Below are 18,143 nucleotides of genomic sequence, written 5' to 3'. Positions count from 1 at the left end.
TCCTGCATACATGTTACATAAATTCTGATCAGACATGTACTATATCAATTGTAACCCAGTTCAGTCCATCTTGGAGAACACATGCTGCAATATATGGCACATGCTTAGGATTGTAAAGGCTGACTGAAAAAGTTATGGACATTTTTAGCTATGTTATTACTTTTAAACTCCAGATTATGGGTTTGCACTATACAGAAAGACTTTTGTCTTTTTCCTTGAAGGTTAAGACCATCTCTTCCATTTAACTTGTCAACCAAGTCAACCCCCTTCCAAGGACTACCCCTGTCCTATCACTGAAAACACTATTTTCTTTGCGAACTTTCAATCACCCTCTTTGGACTCATCTTACCCATGTCTGCTCAGTTGATTGCATTTCTATTAAAATGATCAACATTCAACTCCTCTGGTCACCACACTAGTTGCATTTTGAGTGACTCTCTCTGTCGTTAAGTATTGTTTTCCAAATATTCTAAACAGGCACCATTCCCACAGTTCCAACTATTTTCTTCAGTAACCAACCATGGTGCACAATTTCCACTTGTCCTTCCTTCAGTCTTTAACAGTCAAGCATATCATCTTCCTCTAATGCCAGTCCTCCAACATACACCTGCTCGGCTGATCCTCACTTTGCCACATCTGGAGCACCGTGCCCTCAAGAGAGTCACCTGTAGACTCCTCGCTAGAGCTATCCTTCATCCCTGAAATTCCTCAGCTAAATGCTGTCTCTCAATATAAACAAGGTTCTGACTTGGACCAACATCTCAACGAGTTTCTATTCACTTTGCCAATGAGCAAATAAACCATTTAAAACCAGGTTTTGGTAATTTCAGGAGGCAGCTTGAAATTCTGTTTTGTGTTCTGAAGGGCTATAATCTGTTTCAAAAGAACTTCCGTCAAACACAATAGTACCCTCTAGTTTCCTGCTTTAACATGGAAACCCGGAACCATTATCTAAAAATACACGGATGAATAATTCTTCCTGGAGCACAATAATAATAGTGGATAATCATCAGGAGTTTTAAATGTTACAAACTACATCAGCTTCAGTTTGAAGTTGACTTTCCCTATAAAGCAGTTAGCCATCATCAACACTAGAGGCTAATTAATCGAGTGATCTTTCAAGCTTGTCGTAATTTATTAAAAATTCACTCACAAAACGTGAGCATCACTGGCTGGGGCACATCTATGTGAAAATATGTGGGGAGTTGAAAGATTCACCTCACTGGTGCTAGAGGAAGAGTCTCTAGGAAACAACACCCCTCTGAATGTGTTTCGAGATTAGAAGTTACCAAGTTCAGAAAGATGACTAGGAATCAACTTGTTGGCACCATGAGAATACATTGCAGCCCTTGGGGTGCAGGTCTACACACTGTGTCATAAGGAATTCTGGGATTTTGGCCAAATGGACAGATGGTGACAAACTTCCAAGTCAGGATGGTGGTGCTCCCATGTACCAGTTGCCTTTATCCTTCTAGAAGGAAGTGGTTGTACATTTGAAAGGTATTGGCAGAGTAGCCTGTAGTGCATATTGCAGATGTTGCTGCACCTCTATGATGGAGAGAATGAAGGCTGGTGGGATTTTAAGGTTGAGGTTCATTGGAGCTGCACTTGACCAGGCAAGTGAGGAGCATTCTATCACGGACCTGACTTTGTAGATAGTGAACCAATTTTGGGAAGTCAGGAGTTATACATCACAGAATTCCTAGCTTCTGACCTGGTCTTGTAGCCACAGTATTTATATGACTGGCCAAGTTCAGTTTTCAGCTAAAATAAAGATAGTGATGGATTCGGCAATGGTAATGTTTCTGAAGGCCAGGGAGCTTGGCACTTGCGTACTATGAATTTGTCCCTCATCAACCCAAGATATCCTGATTTTGTTGCATATTTGTATGTGCAGGTCAGTATCTCAGAAGTCACAAATAATGCTCGACATGGTGCAAATATCAGCAAATTTTCCCACATCTGACCTTATGATCAAGGCAAAGTCATTTATGAAGCAGCTGAAGATAGTAGGGTCCTCAGAACTTCTGCTGCAATGCACTTGGCTTAGATAATTGAACTTCCAACATCACCCATACCTCCAAAACCACATGACTTTGGAACTATCGCTGGAATATTGTCAGGGTCCTTATCCAGACTTCCATTCATTCCTTTATATCACTTTGAGTGAATCAAACTGCCTGAAGACTGGCATTTGTGATGCTTGGTCTTAAGAGGATGCCAAGATGCATCAAACACCTACTTCAGTCTTGTCTTTTATTCTGACATGAAGACCTTCCTGTCATTGAGGATGGTGTTACTTGTGAATCTGCTTCCTCCAGAGAATAACTTAATTGCCAGCCTCATGAACAGAGAATCATAGGAGCTCAGATATGACCCAATGCTTTGGAGGTTTGCTATTTCTCATGGTGACAGTAAGTTGATTCCTAGTCACCTTTCTGAGCATGGTAACTTCTAATATCAGAATGCGTTCAAGGGATGTTGTTTCCCAGAGGCTTCTCCTCCAGCACCTGCTAGGTGCATGCTCCAGTCTTTAAACTCATGAATTCAGTCTTTTCAATCCAAGCTCAAGCTCCCTCCCACATTTGTGTGGTGACTTCCAGAAATTTGCAGCTCTCCCTCCCCCAATTTCTGGCAGATTAATCTTGTCTGTGCAGTTTTCAGGGATTTCGTAAACCCTTACCCTCTCAAACTTCACCTCCATGGTAACTTTAATCACATGGGCCTTGCAGAAATGCTTATGAGCGATCAAGACTCCAATTTTCTTATTAAAGTTGATTACTCAAAGTACAAATGTTTTCAACCTGACACTCAAGAATTTCTAAGACTTGAGATTTACAGTCTTCCCTGATTAACATGGTAAGCACCCAACACCTTTTTCTCAGTAAAATGATCAGAGCCTCATTTAATGTCTGACCACCAAATCACTCCGTTTGCTGTCAGGTAGGATTCAAAATAGGTCCCGAGTTCAATTTGATTATTTCATGTTAAATGTAATACCAAACTGTAAACAACATCATAACTGCAACATTAGCTATTATTGTTACAAGCTCCAAAGTGAGTTCATGGAATGCCCTGCCAGTAACAGTGGTGGACATTTAAACAGGCATTGGATAGGCATATGGAGGATAGTGGGCTAGTGTAGGTTAGGTGGGCTAGGATCAGCGCAACATCGAGGGCCGAAGGGCCTGTACTGCGCTGTATTTTTCTATGTTCTATGTTCTAAAGTGCAAGGTCATTATTGAGCACATTACTAAAAGTTTGGTCATACAAAACTTGAGCATTGTTAAAAACAACTATTTTGTAAAAGCTTTTTGTCTTACACTCATCAAGACAATACTCAGCTACACATCGCCTTCCCAGTTATCTTCCCCCATCTTCTCTCCCACCCTTCTATTTATCTGCCATGCCCCTTCCTCCCCCATCACACATTCCTGATGAAGGACCTATGCCCAAAGCGTGGACTCTCCTGCTCCTTGGGATGCTGCCTGACCTGCTGTGCTTTTCCAGCAGCATACTTTTCGACTCTAGTTTGCAGCATCTGCAATCCTCAATTTCTCCCTGTACTCAAAAAATACCAATTTAAGGGGAAAAATAACTTTTACACAAAGGAAAGTATTGAGCAATTAGCAAGTAGATTCTGATTTGTAGAAGCACTGCCATGAAAAATGCACCAAATGATGATGATAGACAGTTAACTGCCAGTTCCTTTAAAGTGTTAAACCAAAACTCTGGATATGTTCTATTAGGGCACTGCTTGAGAAATGAGTTAGGGAATGGCTAGTAGCTGTTTTGTTGAGTTCATGGTATGAACGTGCACACAGGACCCTGTGTATTAATAGCTTCCAGTATACACTGCTTGCCTAACCACCCTAAATTGACTGCTGATGCAATTCTTTGCCTCCACAAATGCTAATTGTACAATCACCGATCATTAACTGTGAGTCATCAGTTTATGCATTCTCCAAGACAGCGCTTGCACCAAAGTCCACTTGGTAACCAATCAGCACACACCTCTCACACAACTTAAATTCTAGCCTGCCCTTTGAATTGGTAAAATGTACTCAACTGCCCTGTTAAGGGCAAGGCCAAAAGCTTCAATAAAATTTGCCCTTTCCTTAGTAGCAGTCAAATCCTCCTGATCTTAAATGTCATTTAAAAATGGTGTGTGCAAGTGCTTGATATTCAGACAAGAAAGAAGGGAAAGAAGGAAAAAAATCAAAATGGGATGGCAGTCATTTTAACATGGCAAGATAGCATTGAGGGAACAAAGCTCATTTATTAGAGCTGAGAAACAAAAAGAGTGCGATCATCCCACTGTGGGTATCCTCCAAACAGCGAGGGGCAGAGTTGAAGAAGAATATCAGCAGAGAAATTACTGGGCTCTAAACGTACAATCATTATCCTCATTAAACCCATTAATTAAATATTAATGTTTAATATTTGTCACTATGGTCCATAAGGAATGTGTTTTTAAAATGGTGTCTTCAACTTAAATATCCCACCAACATTTAAGGTTTTTTTTTCACAGCTTGTCATCAGATGACGAGCATTGTGCTTTTTTTAAAATCTAGAATGACTTGGTATCCTCAAATGTGAGAGCATGCCAAAGGAGAGAAAAGGTGATGCCTTTAACACGTGACAATTGGCAGTTGCTCAGTACACCTTTCAGCACGCTGTAAGATCAGACTTCCTTCCTGAACATCCACATCCCAAACTTCTCATCGGGAGTTTTAAAAGCTATTTCTATTGCAGCCATGCCAAATTTTGTTTTCAAATAATAACAATCTGACATCAGTTAAAATCTAAATCATCTTTCCTAAGAAGCTATTTCAACGCCCCTTCAAATAGAACTGTGCAGTTTTGATGTCGGGAGGATGCAGTTTATTTTATAACGGATAAAGAGTTTCTAAGTTCACAACCAAGAGGAAATACACCATTCCTCCAGTCATAATCTGCTGGTAAATGATCTATTTAACCCAATGACATGGTCACCATGTGACAATGTAATTATGGTGCCAATCACCACAGATTTATGCCAACAGCTCATTACCAGTAACAGTACCCATAGCAGTTAACTATGTCAGAGGCTCCATTTTAATATTTCATATAATACTCCCACACTATCAAATTGCACCTGTAGAACAGCTCATTTGCTCACATTGACACTTCGCAAGTATAAAAATAAAAGCTAAATACTGCAGCTGCTAGAAACCTGAAATAGAAACAAAACACGAGAAATACTCAGCAGGTTAGACAGCACTCGTAGAAAAAAAAGTTAGTATTTGAGGTCAATAACTTTTCACCTTTCTGACGTTTATTTTCTAGGGAGAGAAGGGTGGATAAGAAATAGACTACTCTGTACAGCATCTCTTAAACACCTATTAGTTTTCTTCACAACATGGTCCAACTTAGCTGTGTGTTCCATGTGCCAATTTATGAGGCGTTTACAGCTCCAGCACTTTTAAGCTAAAACAAATTGAGACCAACTCCAAGGGAAGTACAATTTAAAGCCACGGCATTTTACTTCACGGTATTTTTAATGATGAATTGAATTGGGCAAAGAATGCTTTAAAACCAACGACCATGGAAGGGATTGCTGCACCTTTTACAAATACAGAATCTCATTGTAAGTTATGTTTACACTGTTGCCTTGTTTAAACACTGTCAAGAGGTGGAGTTGTTGGTAGGCGGCCTGGTGTCAGAGGGTGACTAACATTTGGCCGACAAAAGGTTGTTGATTGCCTTTGTCATCAGCAATTCCACAAACTAATCAACTTAACAATAAGAATCTAATTGATGCATAGATAGATGTATTTATAACTTGTTGGTTACACGATAGAACCGCAGGAAATGTAAAACTTGCGCCCACACCTCCACACTCACTTCCCTCCAAGGCCCCAAGGGATCCTTCCATATCCGCCACAAGTTCACCTGTACCTCCACACACATCATCTATTGCATCCGCTGCACCCGATGTGGCCTCCTCTATATTGGGGAGACAGGCCGCTTACTTGCGGAACGCTTCAGAGAACACCTCCGGGCCGCCCGAACCAACCAACCCAATCACCCCGTGGCTCAACACTTGAACTCTCCCTCCCACTCCACCGAGGATATGCAGGTCCTTGGACTCCTCCACCGGCAGAACATAACAACACGACGGCTGGAGGAGGAGCGCCTCATCTTCCGTCTGGGAACCCTCCAACCACAAGGTATGAATTCAGATTTCTCCAGTTTCCTCATTTCCCCTCCCCCCACCTTGTCTCAGTCGGTTCCCTCAACTCAGCACCGCCCTCCTAACCTGCAATCCTCTTCCTGACCTCTCCGCCCCCACCCCACTCCGGCCTATCACCCTCATCTTGACCTCCTTCCACCTATCCCACCTCCATCGCCCCTCCCCCTAGTCCCTCCTCCCTACCTTTTATCTTAGCCTGCTTGGCTACTCTCTCTTATTCCTGATGAAGGGCTTATGCTCGAAACGTCGAATTCTCTATTCCTGAGATGCTGCCTGGCCTGCTGTGCTTTGACCAGCAACACATTTGCAGCTGTGATCTCCAGCATCTGCAGACCTCATTTTTTACTATACAATAGATTAGATTAGATTCCCTACAGTATGGAAACAGGCCATTTGACCCAACAAGTCCATTCCAATCCTCCAAAAAGTAACCCACCCAGACACATTCCCCTGACTAGTGCACCTAATACTATGGGCAATTTAGCATGATCAATTTACCTGATCTGGACATCTTTTGATTGCAGGAGAAAACCGGAGCACTCGGAGGAAACTCACACAGACACGGGGAGAATATGCAAATTCCACACAGACAGTAGCCAGAGGTGGGAATAGAACCCGGTCCCTGGCAGTGTGAGGCAGCAGTGCTAACCACTGAGCCACTGTGCTGCCCGATACTGGCAGAAGCATACAGACCAAGACATGGACAAATAATGCATCTTTCTCTCCAGTGAGATATTTATAATGTAAAGAAAACTAGCTTGTTTTCCCTAACCAGTTGCTGTCAGCTGTGGTCTTACACCAATAACTAAGGTCATAGAGAACTGCAGCACAGAAAAAGGCCCTTCGGCCCATCACATCAGTTCCGATCAAAAACATCTTAATTATTCGAATCTCATTTTCCCGTACTTGGTCTGTAGCTTTGTATATATTTGGCATTGCAGGTGCGCATTGAAATACGACTTAAATGTTACGAGGGTTTCTTCCTCCATCACCATTTGCAGGCAGTGAATTCCAGATTCCCACCACCCTTTGAATGAAAATTTTCTTCCCCACATCTCCTCCAAACCTTCTGCCCTTACTTGAAATCTATGTCCCTTGGTCACTGATCACTCCACCAAGGGGAAATGCTTCTTCCTGTCTACCCTACTATGCTCTTCATAATTTTATGCATCTCAATCATGTCCCCTTTCAATCTCCCCTGCTCTGAGGAAAAGAACTCCAGTCCATCCAATCTCTCCTCATAAATTAAACTTCCCAATCCAGACAATACCCTGGTAAACCTTCTCTGCACCCTCTCCAGTGCTATCACATCCTTCCCAAAATGTGGATTTCAGAAACTGCACACAATACTCAGGCTGAGGCCTAACCAACATTTTATACAGACCCAGCATACATTCCCTGTTCTTAAACTCTATGCCTCAGCAAGTATATCAAATGTTTAATTATTTTATCCACCTGCTCTAACACTTTAAGGGAATGGTGTACATATACACGGAGGTCCCTCTGAGCCTCAGTGCTTCCCAGGGTCCTACAGTTCATCATGTATTCTGTTCCTTGTTTGTCCTGCCCAAATCTATTACCTCATATTCATCCAGATTGAATTCCATTTCCCACTGAGCAGCCTATCTGACCAGCTCATCTGTATCTTCCTGTAATCTAAGGCTATCTTCCTTACTACCCTGCCAATTTTTGTATCATCTGGAACCCCCCTACCTTCAAGTCCAAATCATTTACATATATGCTTGAGGTGGTGACTGACCATGACAGTATTGGTAGGCTATTAATTCAGCAGCCCAGGTGATGTTCTGGGGACTCGAGATTGCATCCTGCCATGGCAGACGATGAGCAAAAAAAATCCCTAAGATCCCAAAGAACAGCGGGTGCTGGAAAAAGGTCTGGCAGCATTTGTGGAGAGAAAGCCTTATATGCTAAGGGAGAAATGACCAGGGGGGGGGAGGGGCGGGGGATGGAGGAGGAGGAGGAGGAGGAATTAACTCAAAAGGTGGAGAAGGCACCAAGAGAGAGTGAGAGACAGTGAGACTGAGACTGAGAGTGAGAGTGAGAAAGAAAGAGAGCGGGACAGAGAGAAAAAGTTGAGCAAAGGAGTGGGTAGAAGGTCTTCCTGTGGGATTTAATGCCTGCTAGTGATGACTATTATTGGCTGACAAAGGGTTGTGCATAGCAGAGCCTATTTCATGACAAGGTCTGGGTTGCAGGGATTGGGGTAGGACAGTGGCCTAAAAATTATTGAACTTGATTTTGAGTCCTGAAGGTTGCAGAAGTCGGAGGTGGAAGATGAGGTGCTGCTCTCCTAACTTGCACTGACCTTTGCTAAAGCAACAGAGATGTTCACCAGGGAACACAGCGATGCACTAAAGTGGCAGGCCACTAGAAGCTCAGTATAATTTTTGTGGACTGAACATAGGTGTTGTGCAAAGTGATCACCCAATTGAATTTTTTCTCCCCAGTGTAGAGGGGACTACATTTGTGAGCAGCAGATACTGGACAGTAGATTGGCCAAAGTACAAGTAAAACACTGCTGCACCTGGAAGTATGTCTTGGGTATTGGATAGTGAGGACAGAACAAGTGCCCTGTAAATGGTTAGGGGTTATATCTTCTGTGATGACATGGGACGGTACCATAGGAGTATGGGGGATGTGTTGGAGGTGGAAGAAGAGTGGACCAAGGTGACCCAGAGGGAATGGCCCCTGAAGAATGCTGACAAGGTAGTGGTGAGGAATATGTGCTTGGTGGTGGCCTCCCACTGGTGTGGAGGAAATGGCAGTTGGTGATCTTTTGGATGCAGATGCTGGTGAGGTGCTAAGTGAGGACAAAGGAAACCCAACTGTTGTTATGGGAGGGAAGAGGAGGGATGAGGGCTGAAGTACAGGAGATGTGTTAACCACTGGGATGGGGAATCCTCGGCTGAGGAAGATGGTGGACATTTCAGGAGCCCCCTTTTATAAGCTGGCATCATTGGAACTGATTGGAGAATAGAATGAGGCAGTGAGAATGTATAGTCAAGGTAACCGTGGGAGTCGGATGGCCAGCCTATTCCCAGAAACTGAAACAGAGATGACAAAGAAGGGAAGGGAGGAGTTAGAGATGGGCCACGTGAACATCAGAATAGGGTAAAAATTTGAAGCAAAATTGATAAATGTTTCCAATTCTGGATATGAGAAGGAAGCAGCAATGATGTCATTGACATACCGGAAGTGGTGTGGGTGGCGGATCAGAGTACGATTGGAACAAGGAATATACCACATGCTCCACTAAGAGATAAGCACAACTGGGTCCCACGCAGATATGCATGGCCACACCTTTGACATGAAGCAAGTGGGAGGAATTTAAAGAGAAGATGCTCAAAGTGAGGATGAACTCAGCCAGGTGGATACAGACAGTCCATTCTTTTTTCCCAGGAAGAAGCAGAGAGCCCCAGTCTGGAATGGCATGTCCGTGGTGAAGAGGAGGCAGCTGGAGCCAGCAAACTGGAAATTCTGAACTGTCATAAAGTGTCAGAGGAATTGTGGATATAAAAAGGACAAGGGGGGAGGGGGGGGCACAATGTTGTGCCGAACATTTGTCCTAGCTTAAGCACCTATCCATGTACCTATCCAATTGCCGCTTAAAGGTCACCAAGGATTCTGATTCTGCCACTCCCACAGGCCTTCTTACAAGCTCTATCCACCTGAATGGCAACTTTCAAAGAGCCTAGACCCTAAGGTCCCTCTGTTCCTCCACCTTACTAAGAACCCTACCGTTAACCCTGTATTCTGCATTCTTATTCTTCCTTCCAAAATGGACAACCTCACACTTGACAGGGTCGAATTCCATCTGCCACTCCTCAGCCCAGCTCTGCATCATATCGAAGTCCCTTTGCAGCTGACAACAGCCCTCCTCACTATCCACAACTCCACCAATCTTCGTATCGTCTGCAAATTTACTGACCCACCCTTCGACTCCCTCATCCAAGTCATTAATAAAAATTACAAACAGCAGAGGACCCAGAACTGATCCCTGCGGAACTCCACTTGTAACTGGGCTCCAGGCTGAATATTTACCACCGACCACCACTCTCTGACTTCGACCGTTTAGCCAGTTCTCTATCCAATTGGCCAAATTTCCCACTATCCCATGCCTCCTGACTTTCCGCATTAGCCTGCCATGGGGAACCTTATCAAATGCCTTACTAAAGTCCATGTACACTACATCTACTGCTCTACCCTCATCCACATGCTTGGTCACCTCCTCAAAGAATTCAATCAGACTTGTAAGGCAAGGCCTACCCCTCACAAATCTGTGCTGGCTGTCCCTAATCAAGCAGTGTCTTTCCAGATACTCATAAATTCTATCCCTCAGTACCCTTTCCATTACTTTGCCCACTACCGAAGTAAGACTAACTGGCCTGTAATTCTCGGGGTTATCCCTATTCCCTTTTTTGAACAGGGGCACAACATTTGCCACTCTCCAGTCCCCTGGTACCACCCCCGTTGACAGTGAAGACGAAAAGATCATTGCCAACGGTACTGCAATTTCCTCTCTTGCTACCCACTTAATCCTAGGATATATCCCGTCAGGCCCGGGGGACTTGTCGATCCTCAAGTTTTTTCCAAAATGCCCAACACATCTTCCTTCCTAACAAGTATCTCCTCTAGCTTACCAGTCAATTTCATACTCTCTTCTTCAACAATACGGTCCCTCTCATTTGTAAATACTGAAGAAAAGTACTCCTTCAAGACCTCTCCTATCTCTTCCGACTCAATACAGTCTCCCACTACTGTCCTTGATCGGACCTACCCTCGTTCTCGTCATTCTCATGTTTCTCACATACGCATGAAAGGCCTTTGGGTTATCCTTGATCCTACCCGCCAAAGATTTTTCATGTGCTCTCTAAGCTCTCCTAATCATTTTCTTCAGCTCCCTCCTGGCTATCCTGTATCCCTCCAATGCTCTGTCTGAACCTTGTTTCCTCAACCTTATGTAAGCCTCCTTCTTCCTCTTTACGAGACATTCAAACTCCCTCGTCAACCAAGTTTCCTTCACACAACCACCTCTTTCCTGCCTGTCTGTTTGGGAGTGTTGGGACGTGGAGTTGGGAGAATGGAGGGGAGATCATCAGTTGAAATGAGATTAGTGACTTGTCAACACAACAGCCTGGTGTTCAATGGTGGGGTCGTTGTCCTGAGGGACATAGGAGGAGGTATCTGAAAGCTAGCACTCGGCCTCCATAATGTGGAGGTCAGTATGCCAGACAACAGCACCACCCTTATCAGTTGATTACAAAGTCAGGGTTGGATCTGAGAGCACAGAGTACAATTGGTGGAATTTGTATTTAATAAAAATCTAGAATTAAAAGTCAAACAATGATCATGAAATTGTTGCCGATCGTTGGAAAAACACATCTGGCTCATGAAAACTCGAGGAAAGAATCCTTACCCAATCTAATCTATATGTGACTCAGACTCTCAGCAATGTGGATCACCCTAAACTGCCTCTGGACAGTTAGGAATGGGCAAGAAAGACTGTCCTAGCCAGCAATGTCCACATCCAATGAATGGATTTTTAAAAAACCCACAGACAGCAAAGGTCCCAACATTGACCCTGTGGCATCATATCAAAACTAGGTGACTCTACAGTTAATACACCAATCTGCGGTGCCTTTTCTGAGGTGAAAAGATCCTGGAGAAGGAGTGATTGAAGAACAAAAATCCTGACAATCAAAAGAATCAAAACCAAATGTGTGGACCAAGGTCATTGGATTGTTGACCCAGTCGTTTTTCTCCTCTCAACACAAACAGTTTACTTATCTTGAAGTGGCAATGTTTGAAGGGTTACAGTTTAATCAGTAATTATATGTCGACAGTTCATAGTTGTTTATCTGTGGTTAGAATTTATTTGTAATAAACAGTAGTCCATGTCATGTAAAGAAACCTGGTACGTGTCTTAGACAGACAAAGACTAGCACATCTGCCAAGTAAATTGGAGACTTTGCCATACTTTGATTGGACTAACTCCAGAAATAGCATGGCTTGATTTCTAACATCCTACCTCAGAAAGGTGACAACAGCCTTAAAAACACACTTATTTTCTCAAAAATGTGAGGGGGCAAGAACATTGACCTCCACGTGTTTTTTGCAACTGAAGAAACACCAGGTTGATTTGCATGCCACAATCTACATTACATCTGTAATTTAGAAAAATAACAAAGTTTTGGTTTGGAACTGAAATTCAATGTTCGCTACAACAATGTCAGACCAGTTGTCATGGTTACCTAATGATACAACAGACTGCATTTAGTGGCCAGGAGATAAATGAAATTAAATGGTATTAAAAACACATGATGTAAAACTAATGAAACTGACGATTTGCCAATTGAAAGTGTTGACACAGTTTGACTGGTAGAGCTCACATCCTTTCAGCATGAAGTAGCTTGAATTCCCATTACAGACTTTAACCTATTGCAGCGTAACACTGACAAAGCTCCGCATCTGACAGGGCACATTATTTTAGATTACACAGTAAACCACTACCTGCCTCCCAGAACAAGTGGGCAGAATATACATTGCAGAGTTCTCCCCAACATTTGACCACAACTCCCAGCAGCACTAAAATCATCATTGCTTGATGGACCTTGGAAACAAATTTTCGGCTGCATATTGCCTATACTGCAAAAGCAACCGATGCGTGCACAATGTTTCAGTAGGTTGTAAGCAAACGTGTCCTTGGAGAGGGAGCAGTCGAGGTCCACCTGCCCACTTTAGACCTTCCGTGACTGATGGGCACCAGAGAGACTGGAATAGATCAACATCCTGGGAATATTACTTTAATCCGGTCAACTCAGCTTCCTTTCAAGCTTTATTTTTAAAAGCCACTTTTTCCCGTTGCTATCTGTTCGTGAAAACTCGCCAGGAGAGGCAGTTTGTTCCAATAATCAGCGAGATAGATGAGGATAGTTACAAAAGCAACATCATTGTGAACATTTTGCAAGTCGCATTGCGATTTTCATTACATCCCAGACAAGAAACCACAGCCTGCCACAAACAAATCACTTCAATAAAGAAAAGGGGCTTCACCTTGACCTGGAAACTACATTTGCCACTGCGGACTGCTTCTTCGTCAGTCTGCCACTGATGTGGTCGACTTGACTCTGGAACATAGATGTCCTTCTTACGTCTGAAGCTCTGCCGTAGTTTGTTCATTTTTAACCACTTGCTTTCTACAAAAAGAAGAAAACAACACATATTAAGTTGCAGTGCACTAAACAAACTTTGTTATTTATTTTTCCCGAAAATAATTACCATTTCTCCAGCACAAATCACTTCTCAAAATGATGAGCAGAAAATCAAGTATTTTACTGGAGGGTGCGTACGAGTGGTTGGGGGATGTTGGGGTGGATCACTGCACTTGTGGCAGCCTGGTCTTGAGAATGCTAAAGGCAAGCAAACATCAGTCAAATCCAGGGGGTGTCACCTACCACGAGGAAAGAGTGAGAGAAGGTGAAAAAGAGTGGAGGCAAGAAAGAGAGCACACAAGAGTAGGGTTGGGCACACATGCAGGAGAGGGGGGATGCAAGGGGGCACAAAAGCGAGGGTGCACGAGAGGGGTAATAATTGCTTCGCAAATGAATATGGAACCTCTAGTTTAAGGCATAATATATTCAGAAACTACTGTTGGAAAATGAACTTAATAGTCTTGCAATAAAAAATGTATCAATTGCAAAATTTAAATCCAATGTTGAAAACTGAGTGCAGTAGAAAGGTTAGTTGCCTCTTGGTTGGAATGTTTCAGCTTTGTGCCAATGTCATGAGAATGCATAATCTGTGACCTCACTAGACTGCAAAAGATATGTTTTGAGTGATGGTTTTGTATGTTTTACATGTGTCAATTATTTTGAAAATAAAATTTGTTGCTAACGTATGCCTGTTATCTGTGACTATTTAAATACTGGGTGTCTTAAGAAATTGATGTTTTCCACGAGTTGTCACATTACACTAAACGGCATGGTGGCTCAGTGATTAGCACTGCTGCCTCCCTAGCACCAGGATCCCAGGTTCGATTCTAGCCTTGGGCAACTGTCTGTGAGGAGTTTGCACATTCTCCCCGTGTCTGCGTGGGTTTCCTCTGGGTGCTCCGGTTTCCTCCCACAGTCCAAAGATGTGCAGGTTAGGTGAATTGGCCATGCTAAATTGCCCATAGTGTTAGGTGCATTAGTCAGAGGGAAATGGGTCTGGATGGGTTACTCTTGGAGGGTCGGTGTGGACTGGTTGGGCCAAAGGGCCTTTTTCCACACTGTAGGGAGTCTAATGTTAATTGATGGTTGATAATTGAGGATATTGATGAATACTTGTAAATTTGTTTAAAAGAGTCCCAACATCCTATATACCAATACAAAAGGTGTTGTTACTAAATGACTGCATCATCTAAGAACTTAAAGTGAACGCAAAAGAAATCCCTGAAAATCAAAATAGAGCCCCCAAAAATCAAAACGAATCCGAGAAAACCTCATGAGAGGCCTTTTGAAAAATAATTTTAAAACAGCATGCCCGTAAATAAAACAATAAGCATGAGTTTCCCCTAGTCTTTTAACCATCTCTTTAAAGTAGTGACTCAGAATTTCATGTTTCTTGACATCCACTGGTGAAGTTGTGAAGTGCACTCCAGCTAAATTCCATCTTTCAAAACACTTACAGACAGCAGCTGCTTCTCAACAGAAGTCCTTGAGAAAGATTTCATGAGCGCAAACCCAGCTGATTTTTCCAATCGCAGCAGTTAAAGATCATTCTGGCAGTATCTCCCAAGAACAAAAATCAAAACTGGTACAGAGCAACGTCTACTTGTGCTGTTTGATCAATATTCAAAAGACCCAAATAGTTTGCAAAGTACTTTTCAAATTTTGTTTGAAGTGAAGCATATAAAGTATTTAAAAACAAAGCGTCTGCGAATATGCATCAAGACTGACCATTCAGATATAATTAGTTGTACTACCCAGCATTTTCCCATTTTGTAGCAATTGCAACATTAGGCATGAGGAACACACCAATTCAAACAAGAGCTATGCAGCAGTGTCACCACTCAATTTGTTGAAAATTTACTGTTCACTGGACGACTTCACATTTCTCATCAAAACAGTGAGCAACACTCGAAGCTGTTTTATATGTTTGCATTAACTACAAATATTAAATCATGGTTGAGTTTATAAAATCTGATTTAATAACTTTTATCATTCCTGCAACCTTCAGTTTTACATGCAGATATCTGAAACTACCAGGGTGGAGATAAGGTTTGCTAATAACTGTGCAACTGCAGCTAGGATAAATTTTAACTATAGTCTGTGGAGAAGGCGCATCTCCATACAGTAATGTAGCCAAGATCAGCATATCAGTAACAGATCATTAGGCAGAGCAAGGAAGCAGCTTGGACAACAGGTGCATAGTGACTTTTGACACGTTTGCAATAGCCTGAACATCAAGATTAGATTAATACCTTGCAAAGAAATTTCCAGCTATCAGCCGCAACTAATAAATTAAATCAATGTAAGTGAGGATTTTTTTCATTGCGTGACAACAGTTACCAGAGGATTTATCCACTGCGTGCACAACTTACCCCTGATGACCAAGATGATAAATGATTACTGCAGATTGTAGAAACCAAATGCTGTATGAAATTCTACAGCAACAAAATTAATCCAGAACGCTGCGTAACAATCAACCTCAAAATCACATGACCATTTATAGTGCTTTAAATTCAGGAATTCTGCCAGGGCTTAAAATACACAATCTGAGAACAGAGAAAAGGTTGGGTGCTTTTTATTAACAAAACCAAGTTGAAAAATTAAGAATAAAACAAGGAGGGATACTGAGATTTATAAGTTAAGCAGTACGCAGGCCAGACAATCAAAAGTTTTTTTTAAACCATCCAAATCTTTGAAGTTATTTTTCACATAACTGATTTATGAATTAATATCGTTTCCAAATGTAGAACTACCTTCACTGATCTTGTGCCTTCACTGCAACCAGGACTGATTCCTGCAAATAGGTTCAGGTTTAGAGTAGTCAACAGACAAAATTCTTACAAACACCACTGTCAACAGTCCTTTACACAACATACAACACTGCATTCTTTCAGAGTACACCTATACACACATTGTATTGTGGAATCACCATCTTTCAAAAAATTGGAACCTCCAACCATTTCAACTAAAATCAAAGCAGACGGTGCTGTCAATTTAATGATCCTTCCTAAACAGTGTTGTCAAAATTAGGATTCCATGATAGCTTGGGCACTGAGCTTTGTACAAGCAAGTAATATATACTGCATGATCCAACTGATTACAAATGCTAATACCACACTACTTTGAGAACAACAATGATCAAAAAGTGATTGCTATTAGAATCAATCTTTTCAAAAGTTAAAAACTAAATCACTCCTGTAGCTCTGAAGTCTACTGACCGCACAAAAGATCAATTCACAATTTAGGATCAATAGCTCAAAAACGTAAAACTCGAACTCTTGGGCGGGCCACACAATCACCTGTTTCAGTGCCAGAAGCACACTGACTCTCCACACCAATGGCAGCAGCAACAAAATGAACACTCATTTCCATACAGCTCAACAAATTTTGACCAAAAAGGCAATCCTCAAGTGCAAACAATGACCAACTACTTTTCGTCTTTGGAGAAGTCAACTGAGAGACTCTATTCATTTCAAATTTACTTGATCTGCTCTTTCCACTATCTTGCCGAAAAAGCAAGGTTTCACTGCAAATGGTTCGTTCTTGATTTTAAGCAGTCCAAATTTGCTCATAGTACAAGGCAGCAAAAAACTGAATCCAGTGAAGCACAAAGGTAAATTGTATGTTTGCATTGTAGCACATCATGAATATTTGAACTAGTAGTCTCAATCTTCAAACTATTAGCATTCCTGTGTTTTGTCTCAAGTGTATTTATTAATCCTACAAACGCTTTCTAACTTTCAAAAGTACTGATAAGTTGCTTGTAAAATTCTGCAGGCTCCAAATATCGGTGTTCCAGTATCTATATTTCTAATTTATCATTACCTTGTACACCTCTATTAGGTCCTCTCTCAACAGTAGCTGCTCTAAAGAAAACTATCTAAGCCTATCCAAAATTTCCTTATAACTCAGACCCTGCAACCGAGGGACCATCCTGATAAATCCAGGGTGGCATGGTGGCTCAGTGATGAGCACTGCTGCCTCATAGCGCCAGTGACCTGGGCGACTGTCTGTGTCGAGCTTACACATTCTCCCAGTGCCTGCGTGGGTTTCCTCTGGTTTCCTCTAACAATCCAAAGATGTGCAGGTCAGGTGGATTAGCCATGCTAAATTATCCATAGCGTTAAGTGCATTAGTCAGAGGGAATTGAGCCTGGGTGGGTTACTCTTTGGAGGATTGGTGTGGACTGGTTGGTCCAAATGGCTTGCTTCCACACTGTAGGGATTCTAAAAATAATCTCCTCTGCATCCCCTCCAGTGCAATCACATCCTTCCTGTAATGTGATGACAATAACCTAACCAGCATTTTAAATAGCCCAAGCATAACCACTTTGGTCTTGCATTTATATCTCAATAAATGAAAGTATCTGATTTGCCTTCTTTAGGGTGAATGGTGTAGTGGCAATCTCATAGGCCTCAAAATCCAGAATTCCAGACTAAATGTTCTGGGGGCAAGAGTTCAAAGTCCACCATGAGTGATGGTGAGATTAGAACTCAATTTTAAAAATACCTGAAATGAAAAGCTAACCTAATGGTGACCAAGTAACCATTTAGAACAGTAGGATAGAGGCTACGAATTCTGCAGCAAGTCAGTTCTCAACTCTCCAAAGCTGAAAATGTGTTGCTGGTTAAAGCACAGCAGGTTAGGCAGCATCCAAGGAACAGGAAATGGATGCT

At 42.2% G+C, this 18,143-nt stretch overlaps 1 protein-coding gene across 4 annotated transcripts in view; it reads right to left on the bottom strand.

Moving 5' to 3' along the window:
* Positions 1-18,143, bottom strand: part of LOC132818059 (protein numb homolog) — a 209,852-nt gene that overhangs the window by 89,447 nt on the left and 102,262 nt on the right. For all 4 annotated transcript variants that reach the window (XM_060828692.1, XM_060828695.1, XM_060828694.1 and 1 more), the window contains exon 2: positions 13,310-13,452. In XM_060828692.1, coding sequence (XP_060684675.1) covers positions 13,310-13,435 — 126 coding nt within the window. In that variant the 5' untranslated portion in view covers positions 13,436-13,452. The remainder of the gene's footprint in view (positions 1-13,309; positions 13,453-18,143) is intronic.

Source organism: Hemiscyllium ocellatum, chromosome 8, assembly GCF_020745735.1.
Source record: "Hemiscyllium ocellatum isolate sHemOce1 chromosome 8, sHemOce1.pat.X.cur, whole genome shotgun sequence".
NCBI lineage: Eukaryota > Metazoa > Chordata > Chondrichthyes > Orectolobiformes > Hemiscylliidae > Hemiscyllium > Hemiscyllium ocellatum.
The sequence above is the reverse complement of the archived record's forward strand: the minus strand, read 5'-3'. Positions and strand labels throughout refer to the sequence as shown.